This window comes from Chiloscyllium plagiosum, unplaced genomic scaffold, assembly GCF_037043375.1.
Source record: "Chiloscyllium plagiosum isolate Xiang-an unplaced genomic scaffold, Cpla_swu_hap1 HiC_scaffold_1, whole genome shotgun sequence".
Lineage (NCBI taxonomy): Eukaryota > Metazoa > Chordata > Chondrichthyes > Orectolobiformes > Hemiscylliidae > Chiloscyllium > Chiloscyllium plagiosum.
Window position 1 is genome coordinate 37,973,543 of NW_028270139.1, and position 23,770 is coordinate 37,997,312.

General features: G+C 41.9%; 1 protein-coding gene across 5 annotated transcripts in view; it reads right to left on the minus strand.

The window, feature by feature from the left end:
* Positions 1-11,773: 11,773 nt before the first annotated feature.
* mapk10 (mitogen-activated protein kinase 10) overlaps positions 11,774-23,770 on the minus strand; it is a 210,687-nt gene continuing 198,690 nt past the window's right edge. For 4 of the 5 annotated variants that reach the window (XM_087985843.1, XM_087985846.1, XM_087985840.1 and 1 more), the window contains one exon: positions 11,774-14,974. In XM_087985843.1, the coding sequence (XP_087841969.1) occupies positions 14,835-14,974 (140 nt within the window). In that variant the 3' untranslated portion in view covers positions 11,774-14,834. Of the gene's footprint in view, positions 14,980-23,770 lie in introns of all 5 variants that reach the window. The other variant, XM_087985849.1, reaches the window with a different exon arrangement.

A 23,770-nucleotide genomic window follows, 5' to 3' on the forward strand; every position in this document is an offset into this window, starting at 1 on the left:
GAGGTAAATGTGCAACCCTTCTCCACCTCCTAATGTGGCCTATGTTCTTCCAGCCTCCTGTCTGTCTACTTTGGATTGCAGCATCTGCAGGTTTTTTTTGTCTCCAGCCATGGAGAGGCAGGCTGAGGGGAACACATTGGTGTCAGTGTCACTCTGCAAACCATTGCTGGAGCTAAGATTTCATTGTGTGATGGCCCAATGAGAGGTTACTGAAACCCCTTGACACTTTCCTAGATTTGCTTCAGGGTATTTGGGCAGCATCATGTTGTACTGAAAGGCCAGGGGAGGTGTTGACTGACACACTCACAAGTTCCTCACATGTCTTTCCAAGGATGTAAGGAGCTTCCCTTCCCATTTACCAGTGATCGAAACTCCAGCAGCTCTGAGCATAGGGGAACATCTTGCACTGCGACTGGAAATCCTTTATCACCTCACCCATCCACTCCTAAGGCTGCCAGATTCCCTAGAGCACAGCCATTGAAGGCAGTGTTTCCACCAACTCTCTGAATGTTGAGGATACACCTCATGGAAGTTCTTCAAACCGCTTTGTTTCCCACAGTAAGAGTTTATTTGATGCGTTGAGAAAGGAGTGTCAGCCTTCCCATCAGGTCACCAATTGAGTTTGTTAAATGGCTGTTTTAGGCCATTTGATGGCTGCATCTTGCCATACGGGAAAGCCAAAACTGTCAAGGTTTCTTGTAGATATTATGGAGGCAGGGGCAAAGGCAGTTATTGTCCGAACGTCATCGGGAAAGAGAAGGGCCCGCTGTGGTTCACCCAAACTCCCAATTGGTGACTTCTTTCAACATACAACACACATGCTCACCATTCTGAAACCTGCACCCCACCAGCTGCTGTCCTTCCCTCACCTCCTCTCCACCCTGGGTCGATCTGTGCTCTAGGCTCTGTGGGAGTATGTAGCACCAGTAGTTACTGCATCCCAATAGCAACGCTGAACAATGCACAAAGGTTGGCAGTTCTTGGTGGGCAGAGTTACACTCCTAGGGTCTGTGATATTGGGCCAGGCCTGCCACTACTCAACTGAGTGTATGATTAGTGTTAACAATGACAATAGCACTTATTAATACAATATGTCAATCTTCATAATATCAGGATTACAGGAGCTACCAGTCCAGGGACAAGGGCCTGGAAATTTTCTTTTTATTCATTCACTTGACATAGGCCGAGCTGGCTAGGCCAGCATTTATTGCTTATCCATAATTGCCCAGAGAACAGTTAACAGAAAGTGCTGTGAGTGTGGAATCACATGTGGGCTAGACCATGTAAGGATAGCAGTGACCTTCTGTAAAGGACATTAGTGAAGCTGGTGGGTTTTCCAATAAGTGGCAAGTGTTTCATGGTTATCAATCAAATTCAGATTTAGAGTCATAGAGTCATAGAGATGTACAGCACAAAAATAGATCCTTCGGTCCAACTCATCCAGATATCCTAACTTAACCTAGTCACATTTGCCACTACTTGGTCCCTCTAAACCCTTCTTATTCATATACCCATCCAGATGCCTGTTAAATGTTGTAATTGTACCAGCCTCCACCACTTCCTCTGGCAGCTCATTCCATACACGTACCACTCTCTGTGAAAAAGTTGCCCCTTAGTTCCTTTTAAATTTTTCAACTCTCATCCTAAATGTACACCTCTAGTTCTGGATTCCCCTACCCCAGGGAAAAGACCATTTCGATTTACCCTATTCATGCCCCTTTTGATTTTATAAACCTCTATAAAGTCACCCCTCAGCCTCCAACACTCCAGGGAAAACAGCCCCAGCCTATTCAACCTCTCCCTATAGCTCAAACCTTCCAAACCTGGCAACATCCTTGTAAATCTTTTCTGAACCCTTTCAAGTTTCACAACGGTCCTTCTGATATGAGGGAGACTAGAATTGCATGCAACATTCCATTATCTCATTTTTGAAGGCTTCTAATTTTCTAGCAATTGCTCTACCTGCGAATATCTGCCCCCAATCAGCTTTTGAAAGTTTTTGCCTGATACCGTCAAAATTAGCCTTCCACTAATTTAGAACTTCAACATTTAGATGCAGCTCATCCTTTTCCATCACTATTTTAAAACTAACAGAATTATAGTCACTGGCCGCAAAGTGCTCCCCCACTGACACCTCAGTCACTTGCCCTGCCTTATTTCCTAAGAGTAGGTCAATTTTTGTACCTTTAAAAAGTGTGGCGCTGGAAAAGCACAGCCGGTCAGGCAGCATCTGGGGAGCAAGAGAGTCGAAGTTTCGGGCATCAGCCCTTCATCAGGAATGTGTTGATCCTCGGATGCTGCCTGACCTGCTGTGCTTTTCCAGCTTTTGTGATTCTGACCTCCAGCATCTGCAGTCCTCACTTTCTCCAAGTTTTGCACCTTCTCTAGTAGGTACATCCACATACTGAATCAGAAAATTTTCTTGGATGCACTTGACAAATTCCTCTCCATATAAACCCCTAACACTGTGGAAGTCCCAGTCTATGTTCCAAGAGTTAAAATCCTCTACCATAGCCACCTTATTATTCTTACAGATAGCTGAGATCTCCTTAAAAATTTTAGATTACTTACAGTGTGGAAACAGGCCCTTCGGCCCAACAAGTCCACACCGACCCGCCGAAGCGCAACCCACCCATACCCCTACATTTACCCCTTATTACCTAACACTAAGGGCAATTTAGCATGGCCAATTCACCTAACCTGCACATCTTTGGACTGTGGGAGGAAACCGGAGCACCCGGAGGAAACCCACGCAGACACGGGGAGAACGTGCAAACTCCACACAGTCAGTCGCCTGAGTCGGGAATTGAACCCGGGTCTCTGGCGCTGTGAGGCAGCAGTGCTAACCACTGTGCCACCATGCCGCCCACAAATTGTTTCTCAATTTCCTGCTGACTATTGGGGGTCAATAATACAATCCCAATAAAGTGATCATCCATTTCTTATTTCTCACTTCCACCCAAATAACTTCTTGGATGTATTCCCAGGAATATCCTCCCTCAGTAAAGCTGTAATGTTAACTCTTATCAAAAATGCCACGTCCCCCCTTGTCTTGGCCCCTTTCTATCCTTCCTGTAGCATTTGTATCCTGGAACATTAAGCTGCCAGTCCTGTTCATCCCTGAGCCATGTCTCTGTAGTTGCCAAGACATCACAGTCCCATGTTCCTAACCATGTCCTGAGTTCATCTGCCTTCGCCATTGAGTCTTTCGCATTGAAGTGGCTTAATTTATCAGTCCTACCTTGTTCTCTGTTTGTTCCTGGCTGCCCTATTTGACTCAATCCTTATTCCAACTGTACCAATCTCAGACTGATCTCTTTCCTCTACATCTCCCTGGGACCCACACCCGCATCTTACTAATTTAAATCCTCCTGAGCAGTTCTAGCAAATCTCTCTGCCAGTATATTCCCTTCCTATTCAGGTGCAATCCATCCTTCTTGTACAGGTCACTTCTACCCCAGAAGACATTCCAATGATCCAGAAATGTCAACCCTTCTCACCTGCACTAGCTTCTCAGCTACACATTCACCTGTTCTATCCTCCTATTCCTACCCTCACTAGCTCATAGCACCAGGAGTAATCCAGATATTACTAGCATCGAGGATCTCCTTTTTAAATTCCTGACTAACTTTCTATATTGTCCTTTCAGAATCTCATCCTTTTCCCTCCCTATGTTGTTGTTCCAATGTATACAATGACCTCCTGTTGGCCCCTCTCCTCTTTGAGAACATTCTGCACCCTCTCCAAGATATCTTTGATTCTGGCACCAGGGAGGCAACACACCATTCTGATTTTTTGCTGCTGGTCCCAGAGATGTCTGTCGGTGCCTCTAACTAGAAAGTCCCTTATCACAATTGATCGCTTGGAACCTGACATACCCCTCATTACATTAGAACTAGTCTCGGTACCAGAAACATTCCCCAGAGAGTCCGTCACCCCATGCATTTTCCAAAACAGCATACTTATTTGAGATGGGATAGCCACAGCAGATTCCTGCACTACTTGCCACCATCTCCTACCTTTTCTGGAATTAACCCATCCCTCTGACTGTATCTGCAGTTTTTCTCCCTTCTTATAACTGCCATCCATCACATCCATCACACCCCCTCGCTCCTGTAAATTCCTCATTGCCTGTAACTGCTGCTCCAACTGATCTATGCGGTCTGATAGGATTTGTAACCAAAGACACTTCCTGCAGACATACTCATCAGTAACATGGAAACTCTCCCTAATCTCCTACATCTGACAGGAAGAGCACAACACTCTACTAAAGGCACCTTTGCTCCTTCACAATCTACAGACCCAGAAAATAGCACCATCTTACTGCTTGAAAAAATGTTCCAGGCTAACTTAGTATCTACGTTTTATATTTTTAAAATTTAATCAAGAGACAGATCTCAATAAAATATAAAATCAAAAAAGAACCCACTCTACTCACTATTGTAGACTTACAGCAAGGTTAAATGCAAAAACCATGGACTCACCTGTTCCTGTGCTGTGAGCTCTCCCACACAGGTTCCTCCAAAGTCAGCTGTGAATTTCGCTGTTTGTTCATTTTTCCTAGCTGCACTCCGATGTCCAGAGATACTTGAACTCAAACAGCAGGGGCAGTAACTGTGCAGATTCACTGCCGTGTCAGACAGCAGTGTAGGTTTCTTTCTCTGGCCATGTGATCACTGCCTTTGTCTGTTTTCCTCCTTTTTAAAGTGCCGTTGTTTTCATCTTGTTTTTCCTCAAAGTTCCAACGTGCAACAGCTTATAAAACAGTAATTGCTGTTTCTGGAATTTGAGAAAATCATCTCCAACATCTAAAATACCTCAGAAAGGGAACAGCTCTTATAGCCTCAATTTTTTTAACTTCCTCCATCATGGATTACCCAGAATCCTAATGTTTTCCATCTGTCATGGCAGGATATGAAGTTATGCTCCTTGAACATTACCTAGGTCTTTGGATTATTAGTCCAGTCACAATACCACTAGGCCATCACCTCCCCTGATTCATGCTACCCAGCCTCTTGATAATGGATAGATAATTAGTAGCCAGTGGAGCTAGTGAAACAGCACATCGGGCTTGTGCCAGATTTGGGCTTAGATTGCAGAGCGTCATATGGCAATACTTTGCACGCTTTACAAAGAGAACTGGTGCACACTCTGAATATCCGGTCACACTAAGGTCCCCTCCAGCTTCCAGTCCTCAGTTTACAACCAGTTGGGAGATATATTTTGGAATATTACTGCTGGCAAACCACTTTTCCAGTATCCCAGATCGAGGTTGGGTGGGGGTTGCTGGTCCTACTAGTCAGTAGCTGGAAATGTGTTGCTGGAAAAGTGCAGCAGGTCAGACAGCATCCAGGGAACAGGAGAATCGACGTTTCGGGCATAAGCCCTCCTACTAGTCAGTACACAACAAAGAAGCAGAAGATCTCATTTTAAAGGCGTATTTTATTTTTTAATCACATACATATATTTTCTACATACACAGTAGCTTTAAAATCTTGAGTGCTTTTGTTTCCCTTTCAGTTTTTCTTGATTTGAAAAGTAGAGTCCTATCCTGGAGCTGGACCCTGAGGACCTGTCTTTCTAAGCACTGTTGTTGAATTTGGACACGTATCTCATTCTTACATCCTAACAAAATTGATCACAAACAGTACAAAAAAAAAGCAACCACCAGAGTTTGTTTAAAATCAAACTTGACACAAAGTCATCACATCAGATTCCACTAGTGATCGCAGCTGACCTCATCGTTATGGTGCGGTCTCAGAAAGCAATCTTATTGCACCGCCATTAAGTGAAAAATACCTGGATGTTATGAACACATTCTTTGTTAGACTGACAAATGGTATTGAGAAGTCTCATTAAAATATTGTTTTTAAACATTTTTTTAATATAAAATCCTCTTCCCCAAACGAAAGATGTTTCTTTTTGAAAATCCCCGTACAGAACTGCAAAGAAACACAAGCTTTCCAAACAACTCCCATCCAGTTATTACTTTTCTCTTCCCCATGCTTCTACACACAGTGCAGTGTAGGAGACACTGCAACATCAGCAAGGATGTGGCAGTCATTGAAATATTTCTAATTTGTTTAATTAACTGGGCCACTGACTGATTTGCTTTTACCCATCAACGGTCAGTTAATTGAATGCCATTCTTGGAAAGGCAATATCTGGTGTTCAAGGGACTTTTACTTAAATTTCAATTCTTTTTGATAGTTTGCCCCTGTCCCCATCAGATTATGGACATCTCAGTTCAAAACGGGGGATGGTTGGTCCAGATAAAATAGCATTGCCAATCCCTCTCCAATCCCCCAAAACACTACTTCTCCATTTGAGATGAGACTCATTCTGACCCAGCCTGAAAGCAGTTTAATATTGCTGTTATAGGATTCAGCTGCTCAAAATGCAGGAGTCTCACCTCTCAGTTAATCACACACATATTCTGCTCTTCCCCCACCCCCCAGCTTTCTGAAAAAAGAGAAAATACAAATCCATGAGGGGAGGAGAAGGACATTCTGATTAAGATGATCATTATAAAAATGATTGATGATCGACTGACAGCTCCAGGAAACTTTATAAGAGCCCCTCCAACGAGGAGCACAACCAGATGGTGCATCGTACATTTTCAGGAAATGAAGCATTCTGTATAATATTAGATATACTCTCTGCCATCAGCTTCATAGGAGGCATCTTTGTTACAAGTCTGTTGGACAGAAGCCTCAGGGAGAACACATGCAGGGATGCTCTGTTTTTGTTATTTCTGCAATTTTAACATCATAACCATGAAGTCTGAGATTAACTTGTCAGAAATGGAATTGCTCCACCCAGTCTAGGAGCAACTTCCTGCCATGAACCATTGACAAACATCTCTGCAGGACATCAGAAAGGAATTGTTCATTTGTATCCTGTCATGTCATTGATTTTAGAAGATAAGCTATTAGCAAGAACATGCAGACTTAAGAGTGTATTTAGCATTGTGGTTAGCTATGTTCTGCTACAGAATCTAGCAGTAACGCTCTTTAGAGTAAGCCATCTATATTTTGTGCTTTGCAGGCATTTTTTTTAACTTAAACTCCTTTATTGCTGAAATTGCTTGAACCAAATTATTCACCTTAGGATAGAACTGAGGATTAACCATCCTTTCAACTACTAAAATAACCATTGATCTTCTTTTTGTCCATTAGCTTTGCAGATCTATACTGTCAGCCAAATTCAGATTGTTAAGGAAAACCGAGGAATACTTCTAAAATAACCAAAAATGCATTTCTGTTAGAGCGGTCACTCTACAACAGATACTTCAAACAAACTGAACTGTGCTGAACTTGCCAAATTTGTGAATATGAACTAGTGCTAATATAGAGGTTATCCTACAGTGGAAACAGGTCAAAGATGTTGCTTGGCTCCTGGTCTTTTTTGTCCAGACATTATCTTTACTGGATTGAAGGGGAAGCTACTTGCCATTACACAGTCCAAGGTAGTGAGATTTAATTTACTGTTCTGATGTATACTCACTGTCCCAGCAAGACAATATAGATCTTGGAATGTTGTTGAGTTACAGCAACTGACATACTCTGCTGATGTGGTATTGGTCTTCCATGTATAGGAATTGACAATGCATCACATGTATGTATTGTAGATTGAAATATTAGTTACAATTTTTCAACCAACCACTCAAACAGATGATCTGATCATTTATTTCACTCTTTTGTGAGATCTTACTGCACTCAAATTACCTACTTCAAAAATTCCAAAGTAGAATCCTGGTGGATTCCTTGATCAGAGGCCAGGCAATTGGATGGAACAATTTTTGTTGTGCCCTGTTTCCTGTTTGTAGTGCAGCTATTTTTCTCCCCCAGTGTTGTTGGTGCCAAGGACATCCCCAGCTTCAGTGTTAACTGTTCCACCATAGATAGGAAATTTATGTAGACACTTAGCATTTAGGAAATGCTTGCAAACCAGCCCAAAGGTACTTTGGCTATGGCATACAGCTTGGGACATGGTTTCTCTCTCAGGTGACCAACAGGCTCATGGACAGAAATCACAGGCCTCCATGATACTCTTGACCTAATCACTTTTGCCCTGACTCCAACCTGAGGACTATTGGCTGTCGAGAGCCCTGGCCCTAGTTATTGGATTCTGATGTATCCCCCACCATGTCATTAGAACATGGTGCCACCTCACCCTCTACCCTGTTGACTTCCTGCCCATAGGGGATTGTCCATTAGTTTGATTGCTTGGCCCTAATCCCTTTTAAAAAACTCTAAGATGGGAAAGTGAACAAGAGATGTGAAGGAGGACCATACTGGACTTGAAATGTTAACTCTGTTTCTCTCAGATGCTGCCAGACTTTTTACACTTCTCCAGCCTTTTCTGTGTTTGTTGCTGCGAATTTAGGTTCTGCTCTTTGTTTATGTTTATTTTTCTGTTAACCACCAGGGACAGAGTTACAATTCATCAGAATCACCTCCCTCCCCTGCCGTGCTGTTAGGGTCGCCCTCATCCCTTCTCCCACTATAGTCATTGAACACCCATATGACCAGCATGTCCAACTCCGCCATCAACTAATCCTATGGTCGAAGTATTCCCTAATTGTATGTTGCATAAGAGTTGGTTGCTATCTTAGGCCATCCCTGGTGGAAAAGCCATTCAGAATGCCTATCTTGTTCTGAATTTTTATACGGACTGGCAGAAGGAATAGCTACACTTAGTTGGATCATATAGTGACTTGATAACACCACAACAACGAAAAGACGTCATAGGCTGGATTTGGTTGTTTCAGTATCTGTGACACATTCACTAATACTGATGTTTGAGTGTCACTGCAAATTCCAGAGTTGCAGAGCGAGTGGGTAAATCCAGAAATTTCAGTGGCCCAACCAATGTGACTCAACATCAAGCAGCAAGTATCAAACAAGCATGAATATAGATCAATTGTCTACTAATTATACTTTAAAATTTTAGGCCTGTAGTTCCAGGTGAAAGGGGTCTCCTCTCAATTTGCAAATAAGGTCTACTAAGGTTTACTTAGAAGGTCTACACCAGAAAGGATTTTTAAAAAAATAAAATTAATTGATATTTCAACATGAAATACTTTTAAAATGTGATGAACCATGCTAAAAATCAAAACCTGATACTTTTTAGCATGATTCACAAGGTTTTCTTTAAACAACACATTTTAAAATAATGTATCCATTGAAATTATTTAAGAACGTGGCCAATATTTAGCTCTACAGTTCAAACTGCATCTCAAAATCTTGATCAATGTACGTTTGTGGGATAAGTTCAGGAAAGTTGATGAATATCATGTCATATGTTAGTAGAAGTTTAAACTTCTATCACGCTGACAAATCCTGGATCTAAGCCTACCTTTACTTTCTAACTGGGGAAGGTGTAACTTATATTATAACCAGAAGCGAACAATTGATCTCAACCTGACCAGAACTCTGATTTGGAGATGCCGGTGTTGGACTGGGGTGTACAAAGTTAAAACCAGAACACACTTTGACACATGCAATAGCATTTTAAGCTGAGAGGGAGCAGGGAAGAAAATTTATTTTCCAATGTTATGGTGGAGATTATCAGCCCAGCAAAAGTGGCTGGTTATCCTGAATAATAGAACATAGACAGTACAGCACAAGATCAGGCCCTTGGCCAACTATATCTGTGCCAACCTTGATGTCATTCTAATCCATCCCCATCTCTTTGCACATGTTCTGTATCCTTCTGTTCCCTGTCTGTTCATGTGTCTATCTAAATCCCTCTTAAACGTTGTTAAGATATCTGCTCCTACTACCTCCCTGGCAGCGTGTTCCAGGCACCAACCACTCTCTGTGTAAAACACTTCCCTCCCAATAAATTTTCCTTCTCTCACTTTAAAATTATGCACCCTGGTATTAAACATTTCCATCCTGGGAAAAAGATTGTGTCTCTCCAGCCTAATCAGGCCTCTCATAATTTTATGTACTGTACTTCTATCAGGTCAGCCTCCGATGCTCTTGCAAAAATAATCCAAGTTTGTCCAACCTCTCCTTGCAGCTAATACACTCTAATCCAGGCAGCATCCTGGTAAACTTCTTTTGCACCCTCTCCCAAGCATGCCATAGTGTGGGGAGCAGCTTTGCAATAATATTGCAAATCTCAAAGTTTGTGAAGCAGATTTTGTTTATGCTTTACCTTGGCAAGATTAGATTACTTACAGTGTGGAAACAGGCCCTTCGGCCCAACAAGTCCACACCGACCCGCAACCCACCCATTCCCCTACATTTACCCCCCTACCTAACACTACGGGCAATTTAGCATGGCTAATTCACCTGACCTGCACATCTTTGGACTGTGGGAGGAAACTGGAGCACCCAGAGGAAACCAGCGCAGACACGGGGAGAACGTGTAAATTCCACACAGTCACCTGAGTCAGGAATTGAACCCAGGTCTCTGGCGCTGTGAGGCAGCAGTGCTAACCACTGTACCACCGTGCCGCCCAAATTGAAAGCATTTTTTTAAACAGAGTCTGAATGGTCTTATAAGGCAATATTCAAAAAAGGTGGAAGGTGGTCTGGCTAAGGGCTTCTGAAACATATATTGTTTCGGGGTCAAATATCACCTGAACATTAATTGAATGTATTTCCTTTCTGCTCATGTATGAACTGCTGGAATAGCTCTGATGTGCACCTGAGAGGCTAACTATATTGATCATAACTCAAGAGAACTCCTCTCCCTGAATACTTTATATCCTCTCAATTCATATCTCCCTTCTACAGTAAACACAGATATTTGACAATCCAAATCCTTGATGTAACAGGTAATCTTTGGTGGATGTAACTTCTGGTGGGATGCAAGTTTTATTCAGTGACAAGCTTTGTTTTCTTGGGAAAAGCTGTTCTCACTTTGCATATTATCTTCAGGTTATTTGGATGGATCAATTCTGCCACAACTCCTCTTTAAAACAAACAATATCCCAATGTGGGGGGGGGGGGGGGATTACACTGTTTTCAATTCCAACTTTAGCTAATCTGGTCAGCATGGACGGGTTGGACTGAAAGGTCTGTTTCCATGCTGTACATCTCTATGACTCTATGAGAAATCTTACCAGATACCTTCAGGAAGTACTTATTAATAATAACCACATGCAGTCCTCCATCCAACACTTTAATCACCTTTTCAAAAATTCTAATCAGGTACACTGGGCTGCAGCTACATTTTACAAATACGTGCTAACTCTTTCTGATCAGCTCAAAATTTTCTAAGAATTGATCTATCCTAATTATAGATCCTGATAATTTGACAACAAATATTCAGCTAATTTGTCTATAAGTTCTTTCTGTCTTTTTCTCTCTCTCTCTCTCATCTTTCATAAATAGCAGAATGATACAACAATATCCCAACAATATCCCAAAGATTATATGGAGACCATCAACGTTGTTCTCACCTAATCCCCTTAAACCTTGATTCTAACTCTTTTGTACCACTATCTTCTTTATTACTTTTATTTTGCTGATGTTAATTTAGTCAAGGCCCCATCCCTGATTCACTTCCATAGGATAGCTGCCATTCTAACTTCATCCTCTGCTGGAAACATTGATGCAAAATAAGTGATGCACATCCACCATTCCTTAATTTCATTGGCCATATCACTGTTATCAGTTTTTAAAGGGTCTATATTGCCTGCAATCCCTCTTTCGTAAAATAATAACAAAAAAAAACTTGGTTTTGCCATCCCTTGCAATCTTGTTGTCACCTTCCATTTTTGTCACTTTTACTATCTGTTTTTCATTCATTTCTACTCTATGAGGCTTTTCTCATTCCCAGTATTTGTGAAAGGTTTTGAATGCATTTTTGTTTATTTTTTGTTTATCTCTGTAGTTCTCCATGGTCGACCATTTTGGCAAGTAGGGCTCTTGGCCTTTTTGGATATAAACTAATTCTGTGTCACATTAATTTATTTTGACCCAATTGGCCACTTTACAGATTTGTTGAGTTGACCTGAAAAGTTTCTGACTTATCCCTTTGAAGGCAGCTTCACCTAACTTGAAACATTTGTAGTTGCTTCTTGCTTTTCCTTTCTGAGCATGACTGATTATGATCACATTTTATGCACTATTTGGCTATTGAACCAATGTGGTACAATACATGGTCTAATGCGGTCTGCCTACTTTCTTGGCATATTGCTGCAAGACCTACGCTTGGCACAGTCACTTAATTCACTGGCTTTCTGCCATATGCTAGTTTTCTTTTCCAACTCTATATCGTTAAAATCTCCCTTTAAATAACTCTGCATGTATACAATCTAACACGATATTGATGGTTGCAATAACCATAGTTAGAAATCCTTTCATTCTAACAATCTGTACACTGTTCTTATCCTTTCTTCAAGCAATTGCATCCTCTATCACTGAGGTTACTCCTCCTCTGATACCATTTACATATTATTCCTACTGAACATATAACCTGCTTTACTGCAATCAAAGTCCCAACTATCTACCGAAACTGAGAAATGTAAACCAATAGAATGTTAAATTACCTTCCAGCCTGACAGTTTAATTAGAGATACTTAAATAATTGCAGTAATGTAGAATTGGGAGGAAATCAATAGCAAACTTTGTAAAATCATTTAAGGTGTGGAGCAAAATTTACCTGAAAATGCAGAAAAGAAATAAAAAAATCACAACTGACGATAGCGTGGCATTACCCTTTCTTAGAGAAGTCTACTTCAACAGGGCAGGCCTGTAAATCTTTAATGTGCTTAATTTTATTAACAGTGACATGTGCATTGCAGGTTTTAGGTTGGGAAACCTGGGATGAAATTTGGAAAAACCAATTATACTTAACTGAGGCTCAGGATTTTCTCAAAAGTTTGGGTGCAACACAATTCAATGTAAGAATCAGAGATTTTAGTTTTCTGACCTGCCCTGGCCACCAGCAGGATTTTATGCCAATAAAACAGCTTCTAGAAAACTGAGTAATGATCTCAATGCAACAAGTCAGAGAATAAGAAGGCTCATCGTGTTAGAATTATTACTCTGTACTCATGTCAACATTACACGTATTCTCTCAAATACATTTATTGATGCACTGTTGTATGCTTTTTTTTCAGTTATTCATAACTTTGATCTCAAAACAAATGGAGCTTTGCTCAAGCCTAATTGCTATTTTGAAAGTACCCTTCCATAATAGTTAATTGAAATGTTTTAAGGGCTTTAGATACCCAGCCAGCAAATCAAATCTGATATGCTTTTGAGTATCAATCATTTTATCCCCAGAAATTGCTGATTCACAAATATGATTAAAATTGCATAAGTTCCTACTGTTTCATTTTATTCCAGATCTTAACCTAAATTTGAATCTTCTCATCTAAAATGAACTCACTGTGGCTATAAATCCTATGCTTTTCTTTATAGTTCATGTTAGTAATGTCTTGAATATGGATCTCTAATGTTCTAATTTAATGTTCCCATCAGTTCAAGCCTTTATTTTAATTTCCAATGGACAGGTAATAAATATGATTCTAGTTAATGCAATTTATAACAGTTCAAAATACTCTATTTGCTGGGGAACAGAGTAAACACATTACAAGTCCATGCAGGTTCAGCATAAAGGAGTTTAAGAATGCAGCAATGTTGTTCAGGTCCTTGGTGGCATACATAATGTACCACATAACAGCCTACAGTACCTATTAGTATATTTTACCTTCCATTCTAAAGGAATATATTTGGAAGTTTGATCATGCACAACTGCAGGCAAGTGCAACTAAAGACTGCAGCCAACTATGTCAAGGTGTGCAATTGTTTTACATGTATATGTCTTTTACATTACTGGCCAAAATTTCCCGCCACCTCAACCACAGCATACAATTGCATGTGTGAGCAGGAATTCCAGGATTTTTCAATACAGATCACAGCTCTGGCTGAGTTTGCTTTTCTTAATCAAATGTATTTTTTTAATTGATAATGTCAAAATATCATGTCCAAATATCATGTACTTCCTTGCATAATTTATGTAAGGGTTTTCAATTCAGTTTAGAGTAAATGACAAAAAAGTATAACAGAACATAGCTACCACTTTACCATTTTAACCCAAAATCAATCTACAGACATTGGATCCTTTTATGAAAATTGTACCCTAAGGATTTTAAAACATGAGGTGGATTGGAATATTTGGACTGCAACCTTATTTAAAAAGTTACAAAGAATACGGACTCTTTAACCATTCAAGGATGCAGTCAGAATTAAAACAAAGTCGTTGACATTACAGTGGACAGTCTTTGCATGATCAGAAATGGTTTTGGTTTCTGAATGTCCCTTTAATTAGACTCGCAGAAGTTAATTTGGTGGATTGAACTGCAATGAAATTAATTGCTCAAAGGAATAACATAATTGCGTTTTCTGTCATATTTATAGTTATTATCATGTAGCATAAATTTAAGAAGAGTTTGGTAGGTAATATACATGTGGCCATTTACAGGAATATATTTTGCCAAGATGTTTATAGTCAGCAAATACATAATAAGTGAAAGAAGGGACACATACTGCAACTTTGAGAAGACAAAAGTGCATTTAGTTTTAACTATAATGCTGTGCCTTTCCTGCTCACCTTGCATTGCGAAAGCAAGTACCACAGGGAGCCAGTTTATAATCACATATTTGCATGTGAAATGACGCTCCCTAATGCTCTTGATGAACGTCAAGTTTCATTGGAATGAGATAAGCAAAGCATTTTGACATAATATTTTAGCATCAGTACTTCCACGTTCCTTTTTAAATAGCTCAGTTCCAGAGAGCTGTGCTGAGTATTTAGTACTTGCATCATTTTCGAAAGAAGAAGGGGTCCCGCAGGCAGACGGTTAGTCACCTACAACAAAGCGGTCCTGCTGAAGTTTCCAGGCTGCTGTCAGTGTCTGAAGCAAGGGTTTGATCGGTTGACATAGATGAGATGTCGTTTACTGATGAGGATGGAGGAAGACTTTCGCTGCTATTCACTGCTGCACCTGTGCTGAGAAAGTAACAGTAGAGCCATAAAATCCGGGAACACAATTCAATAAGGACTACACGCTTTAATCTATTATTGAAGGGTACATTCGTAGAGCCAAATTGGAAAAAAAAAGTTTCTGGATGCGTTCCCAGTCATAACATTATCTCTAACTTAGGAAAGAAAGCTTATGCAGTTTCATCTCAACTTGACACCAAACCTTTTGAGTTTAGGGCTGACCATATTCCATAATGTAGCAATGTGAGACGCTCTTGTTTAGTTAGTTAAGGTCCATGTTCAGAAAGGAAAGGTAGGGACATTGCTCAATTTTTGCAAAATTTACATTGTGCAGATTGGATGGCTCTCACTTAAGGGGCAATCTATGAAAAAAACCCAGCATCAAACACCAATATGATCCACTTGTGTCGGAGCACACTTGATGACCCTGGGAAACTAACCAATTCCATTAACTCTCCTGTGTGATAATCTTCTGCTAATAGATGAATACATGCTCAAATTCTCCACAGTTGAAGGCTCAATTGTCAGTAACTAGTGGCAGCCCAGCTGACAAACATGATGTCCCTGCAAGAAAGTTGTTCATTCTCAGTATATGTCCTTTGTGCTGTCCCAATAGTTAATAGGAATGCCACTCCACCATCGTAAAGCTTACCTTCTGAGCTTTGTTAGAGGGTTCATAGCAGCAATTTTATTGTTTATCAATTCACAGGATATTAGTATTTGAACATTTATTTCTTATCTCTAATTGGCTGTGAGGAGGTGACAGCTGCAGGCCTTGGGGGATAATAATCCAAAGTGCTGTTAGATGGACAACTCCAATATATTGACATAGTGACTGCGAGAAAACAACACATTATTTGCAAGTCAGGTTAGGGAGAAGTTGCAGGTACTGGTGATCCAATGCTGTTATCCTTGTCTTTCCAGATGTTGTATGTCTGAGATGAAAAATCCAACAATGTCAATTTGGAATTCTCAGAATTCCTTTATTTAATGTGAGCAGAATTTCCAAAATATAAGCCAATTCAAAGGGATGGCTTAGTTTTTGAGTTTTACCAGCCAATTCATTTCTAATGCAAAAACTACTCACTACTTTAACAAAATCTCAATTGCGGTTTGACAGCTCAAGCAAATAAATTGTACACAAGGCACACTAAACAAAATAAAAACTCAGGAAATGTTTATCGGTTCCCCTCGAATGCAGCAGCTAAGAGTGGAAGACAATCAGCCCACACTCTAAGGAGAAAGTGAGGACTGCAGATGCTGAAGATCAGAGCTGAAAATATGTTGCTGGAAAAGCGCAGCAGGTCAGGCAGCATCCAAGGAACAGGAGAATCGATGTTTCGGGCATAAGCCCTTCTTCAGGAATGAGGAAAGTGTGTCCAACAGGCTAAGATAAAAGGTAGGGAGGAGGGACTTGGGGGAGGGGCATTGGAAATGCGATAGGTGGAAGGAGGTCAAGGTGAGGGTGATAGGCCAGAGTGGGGTGGGGGCAGAGAGATCAGGAAGAAGATTGCAGGTTAGGAAGGTCGTGCTGAGTTCGAGGGATTTGACTGAGACAAAGTGGGGGAGGGGAAATGAGGAAACTGGAGAAATCGGAGTTCATCCCTTGTGGTTGGAAGATGAAGCGTTCTTCCTCCAACCGTCGTGTTGCTATGGTCTGGCGATGGAGGAGTCCAAGGACCTGCATGTCCTTGGTGGAGTGGGAGGGGGAGTTGAAGTGTTGAGCCACAGGGTGGTTGGGTTGGTTGGTCCGGGTGTCCCAGAGGTGTTCTCTGAAATGTTCCGCAAGTTGAGCCCCGCCCCTCCAACCTCCACCAGGACAGAACCCCACTGGTCCTCACCTACCACCCCACCAACCTCCATATACAGCGTATCATCCGCCGTCATTTCCGCCACCTCCAAACGGACCCCACCACCAGGGATATATTTCCCTCCCCTTCCCTATCAGCGTTCCGAAAAGATCCCTCCCTCCGTGACTCCCTCATCAGGTCCACACCCCCCACCAACACAACCTCCACTCCCGGCACCTTCCCCTGCAACCGCAAGAAATGCAAAACTTGCGCCCATTAAAAGTGAGAAGAGACAGGTGGCTTCCTTCAACATGGCCCAGAGCCAACCTCTCTTTTGATCAACTTGCTGCTTCGCAATATGGGTGACAACATGAAACCACCATTGGGGAAGGGGCTTTTGCATGGTGAGAAAGAAGACAATGCTGGGATAGAGATTAAAAAGGAGCAGAAAGTGCCCATGTAGTGATGCACCCAGGGTTGGATGTCAGCACAATGATGAAAATTATTCCCACTTTGCAATCATACCCCACAACTGTCTTAAAAAGCCTCATACTGTCATGATGCAAATGTCAATGTTGCTCTTTCTGATACCCAATAACGCAAGTGTTACCTGCCACTGGAGGAACAGTTTCTGCACGTAAATATTTCATGCAGCATTTCAATGTTGAAACAGTTTGTTCAAACTCCCATACACAACATGGTACCCCACCCCGCAAAGTGTTCTTTCAAATATTTAAGATATTCCCCAGTGACCACGCCATTTGAGGATGAGTTCCGTCAAGTTCTCCTAATGGCTTCTCACCTGCAACCTTTAGTAGTACAGGCCTGAAAAGGCCCAAGTGCAGCCAGCTGATGCCTTTTCAGCCAATCTGTTCCATCTAATTGCAAACATCAGGGAGGGGGGCATTTTATCAGAGGCTTGGAAAGGTACAGAAAATCTGTCATTATGAGAGATCTTTTTCCACTCCCACTGTAAAACCGACCCTAATTTACAATTAATATTCCTACTGGTGTAGCGGGAAGCAAATTCTAGGAGATCACTGATCTGCATGAGAAACCCCCCCAATGCATTTGAATTCCAGTCTGCAAAAAAGACAAAATTAAAAGTTAAACCAGAACCTATATGGCTTTGATATAAGCATCCCTCACATGTGGTATCACTGGCCTGTGTCACATGAGGTGGTGGCACGGGGGGTTGTGGGGTTGGTGTGCTCTGTTGCAGCAAGTATTCAGGTTAACGAAGTGTTGGGTTGTTGACTGCAGAATGTTGAAGCACTACATGAGAACCATATGTCTGGATGTTTTGCTAAACCAAAACATATTTTGGAATTTTTCTGTTTTCAATGATTTCAGCAACTGGGGGTACAGAGAAATGACATGTTGTTGGTCAGAATTTTGGGTCTTTGCTGTTATTGGCCTGTCCAAGACATGTAGTGGCCAATAATAAGCATTTTCTTGTTACCTCCAATTGCTCCTTATCCTTTGTGCTTGACTTAGCGAATCCACCATTGCAGTCCTCTCACACTCACAATAAGTCAATTCTGCTAACTTGACAGCTCCTTCTCTACAGAGACTAACTGAGCTGATAGCATTTTCTTTTTGTTTTAGATTTTTGGCATCTGTGGGATGCTGATTTACTCTAAATCACAAAGGATGTCAAATCCTAGTGCAGTGCTTGACATGGTAGTAGGACGTAGTGGTGCATTGTTAGCCAAGTGCCTCTTTACATTCTGTTTGACACTTCTAGCAAAGTCTTCTGCTTTGATGTATATTGACTTGCACATTGTCATTTAAACTAGAAAAAGTAAACATGCTGCAGCAATTACACTTCAGGTTTCCTCATATTGCTATGCTGATTACCTTTTTGCAGAGATATTGCTAGAATCTGAAATAAATACAACTTTTATATTGCCGCAAGCTTGAAAATTAATTTGGACAAAACACAATTGTCCTAGAAATAGAAATGAGTAACAATGATTAGGTTCACTTCAATGGAGAGCAACATGTCACAACAAGTTGAGCTCCAGAGATGGATGAGAGTGTAACTAAAACAGTTAAGTAGAAAAACAAGGGGAAAGGAAAGTACCAACAAATCCCAGTGTGACAATGTTTAGCCTTGTCATTTTCAAATGCCGATGGCTGTGCCACCTTGTAGGTGAACTTGCAGCTGCTACTGTAAGAGGGTGTGCAGTCTCCTAGATTGCTGACTGTCTGTGCTTGTTGTGGGCCAGAAGGTTGGAAATAAGTAAATATGTACTTGGGCAAGTGATTGAAATATTTGGCATGTCTCAGTCAATTTAGAAAGATTGATGACGGGAAGAAACAATAAACGTGGCCAAGAGGGAGAAGCAGTTTTTGAGGAGAAACTATGAAATATTCCTTGCGAACCTACAGGGCTACCATGGTGAATTAGTTAGGGAAGGATTGATTCTACAAAGACAGAAATAGCATTGGTAGTGGTTTTATTGAATGACATTCTTAGGCAAATATAGGGCTTACTAATGACAGGCAGCATGGCTTTGTGTGGGGTAGGTTGTGTCTCACAGACTTGATTGAGTGTTTTTAGGAAGTGACAGTGATGATTAATGGGGATACGGTGGTCGATGTTAACTGCAGGGACTTTAACAAGGTCCCTCATGGCAGGCTGATATACTAAAAGTGAAGTCATGTGGGATTCACTGTGAGTTGGTAAGATGGATACAGGACTGGCTTGGTCATAAAAGACAGAGATTAGTGCTGGAAGTGTGTTTTCGAACTGGAGATCTGTGTCCAGTAGGGTTCCATGGGGATCAGTAGTGGGACCCCAGTTGTTGGTAATATATATATAATAGAAAAGAACAAACAAGGAATGTAATAAGGAGTTTTTTATCCTTGATGACATAATTCCATTTCTCTCTGCACTGCAGTTGGATTCTGGAGATAAAACTGATCCCATTTACCTGGGCCTCACTTGCTTTCCCCAACTCACCACATAAGAGGAAGAAGACCATCTTCCTGAGCACCCCATACCCTCCACAAATATATTGGCCTTGTTGTTGCATTGACATATTACTTCCTACCTTTAGCTATGAAAGAAGTTGAAGGCCCTTAAAGATAAGCAATCACATCCAGTGAGGGGTCATTCCCTGTCAGAGTCTCTGAGAGGATGTTGCCTTTGGCTCACTTATTTCCATCTGGATTTCACATTGGAAAACCAAAACCAATCCCATCATGTTCAGAGATAACCATATTCATACACCTGGATAATGCCAATGTGAACCTGATTTTCGAGGAACCATGTCAATTCCAGACTCATTTCAAAATAGCAGGCAGGACCCAATTCTGGGATTCCTGTTCACATTCCCAATGTTGGCAATTTCCCATGGCCTTTAATACCCTTCCATGTCAATTCATACTTCCCAACAATTTCAAACTGGGGAAATAGGAGTCAGAGCACACTGTATAATCTCCACAGGATCAGCATTTGATACAACTGTCTAAAAGTACCAGAGTGGATGTGTTCAAGATTATCTCCTGCCATAAATGCAGTAACAACTGAAAAACCTGTCATCACCCATTTCATACACTGGAATGCTAAATGGATTAAAATAATTGTCTTCTTTACCTTCTTTTCCAAACCTTTTCAACATTTCTGCAACTGGCCGTGTAGTGATGGTGATTTGAAGCACAATCCTAAAATTTCAACCCAGCTTTTTAGATTAATGCTTATTAGGTTTATATTTGACCGCTCGGCTTAAAATAAATTCCACTCAGGCATGTGGTCACACTCTTGCCTCAGAGTTAGAAAGCTGAAAATGTTGCTGGAAAAGCGCAACAGGTCAGGCAGCATCCAAGGAACAGGTGAATCGACGTTTCGCGCATAAGCCCTTCTTCAGGAATGAGGAAAGTGTGCCCAGCAGGCTAAGATAAAAGGTAGGGAGGAGGGACTTGGGGGAGAGGCTTTGGAAATGCGATAGGTGGAGGGAGGTCAAGGTGAGGGTGATAGGCCGGAGTGGGGTGGGGGCGGAGAGGTCGGGAAGATGATTGCAGGTTAGGAAGGTGGTGCTGAGTTCGAGGGATTTGACTGAGACAAGGTGGGGGGAGGGGAAATGAGGAAACTGGAGAAATCTGAGTTCATCCCTTGTGGTTGGAGGGTTCCCAGGCAGAAGATGAGGCGCTCTTCCTCCAACCGTCGTGTTGCCATGGTCTGGCGGTGGAGGAGTCCAAGGACCTGCATGTCCTTGGTGGAGTGGGAGGGGGAGTTAAAGTGTTGGGCTACGGGGTGGTTGGGTTGGTTGGTCCGGGTGTCCCAGAGGTGTTCTCTGAAACGTTCCGCAAGTAGGCAGCCAGTCTCCCCAATATAGAGGAGGCCACATCGGGTGCAGCGGATGCAATAGATGATGTGTGTGGAGGTGCAGGTGAATTTGTGGCGGATATGGAAGTGTCCCTTGGGGCCTTGGAGGGAAGTAAGGGGGGAGGTGTGGGCGCAAGTTTTGCATTTCCTGCGGTTGCAGGGGAAGGTGCCAGGAGTGGAGGTTGGGTTGGTGGGGCTCTGGCACCCCCCAACCAACGCAACCTCCACTCCTGGCACCCCCCCACCAACCCAACCTCCACTCCTGGCACCTTCCCCTGCAACCGCAAGAAATGCAAAACCTGCGCCCACACCTCCCCCCTTACTTCCCTCCAAGGCCCCAAGGGACACTTCCATATCCACCACAAATTCACCTGCACCTCCACACACATCATCTATTGCATCCGCTGCACCCGATGTGGCCTCCTCTATATTGGGGAGACTGGCCGCCTACTTGCGGAACGTTTCAGAGAACACCTCTGGGACACCCGGACCAGCCAACCCAACCACCCCGTAGCCCAACACTTTAACTCCCCCTCCCACTCCACCAACGACATTCAGGTCTTGGACTCCTCCATCGCCAGACTATGGCAACACGACGGTTGGAGGAAGAGCGCCTCATCTTCTGCCTGGGAACCCTCCAACCACAAGGGATGAACTCAGATTTCTCCAGTTTCCTCATTTCCCCTCCTCCCACCTTGTCTCAGTCAAATCCCTCGAACTCAGCACCGCCTTCCTAACCTGCAATCATCTTCCTGACCTCTCCGCCCCCACCCCACTCCGGCCTATCACCCTCACCTTGACCTCCCTCCACCTATCGCATTTCCAAAGCCCCTCCCCCAAGTCCCTCCTCCCTACCTTTTATCTTAGCCTGCTGGACACACTTTCCTCATTCCTGAAGAAGGGCTTATGCCCGAAACATCGATTCTCCTGTTCCTTGGATGCTGCCTGACCTACTGCGCTTTTCCAGCAACACATTTTCAGCTCTGATCTCCAGCATCTGCAGCCCTCACTTTCTCTCAGAGTTAGAAAGCCACTCACTCAAGTATTTCCAACACTTAAGCACACAATACAGGCCCAAACTCCACTGCAGTACTGAAGGGGTGCTGTACTGACTGACGTGATATCTTTCACATGAGAAGCTGCCATTAATTTGTCCACTCTAACAACTTGTTAATGTCCTTTCACAGCTCCACTCTGTCCTTGAATTTATCCCTTGCATTCCAAATCCAAATCACTAACATAAATCAGGAAAAGTAAGGGCCCCAATACTGACCCCTGTGGAACACCAACACAACCCTCCCTCCAATCCAACAAAAATGACCATCAGCCATTACTCTGTTTCCTATCACTCAGCAAATTTGGAACTGTGTTGGTATTGTCCCTTTTATTTCGCGGGCTGTAACTTTCCTCACAAGTCTGTCAGGTGACATTATATCAAATGCCTTCTGGAAATCCATCTATATAACATCAACAGTGTTACCCTCTTAAAGAATCATTGTTACCTCTTCAAAAAAGATTTTATTTTTCTCAATTAGGGAAACAATGTCATTTGATATAACTAAGTGATTCAAAATCTGACTCTTAAGAACATTACAATCCTATTCTACGGTCGGGCACAAATGTATAGTATTAACTAATGCCAAAGATCGCCTTGCAAACTGTTAGTGAAGCTACAAATCATTATTAGAAAAAAACAAAATATAAAAATTCCCACCACTGCTGTTATTACCTGAGAGGAAACCAAAGCTATTATTCGAAAAACCAAGAGAATCTGAAAGTGGAGCTGGGGAGTTACCTCCACAAGTAGAAACAAGCAATGAAATTCATCCATTTTTGAAATTATAAATCATCAATTTCTTGAAAAACAAAGAGAAAACAAGAAAGGTATATAGTCTCTCTCATAACATCCCAAAATAATTGTGGTCAGTGAATTATTCTTAAAGTAATGAAGAAAATAAAGCAGCTAATGTACACATAGCAAGCTGCCATCAGCAGGAAATGAACTGATTATTGCCGTTTTTTTTCAGTAGGGATGAATGTTGGCCAGGCTCAGGGAAGAGCTGTCCTGATCTTCTTCAAATCATGGCATGGGATCTTTTACCTCCAGCGAAGAGCAAATGGGACCAACAATGTAACACTCTCTCAATATTAAAGGGTCAACCTCAATTTCAACTTCGAGTCTCTGATGTGGTGGGAATTGAAGCCACAGCAACCACTGGATCACAGCAGACAGAATAACACTAGGAAATTTGTTCTAAATTGGACATCGCAATACACTGGAAATGCTTGATAGAAATTAAATACACACTTGTTGAAAATATCAGATGCTGAATGGTTAAATTAGGTGTACAGTTATTACATTTTATTTATGTCAGTTGGAGAGCCAATGTACAGCTAAGTGGGCTGGAAATCTGATTCTCGAGAACATAATCAACCTATTTTACAGGTCAGGCCATAAATTTATAATACTAACACCATAGGTCATCTCGCAAACTGTTAGTGGAGCTAGAAACAACTATTAGAAAAACTCCCATTACCTGAGGGGAAACCAAATCAAGACCAACTAAAAATGGAGCTGGGGTATTCCCTCATAAACAATAGGATCTTTCTTGCATCTTCTACTTTGGAACCTTGGGGATTATATTGACTTTGTGGGTGTAAGTGTAAAGCAGGC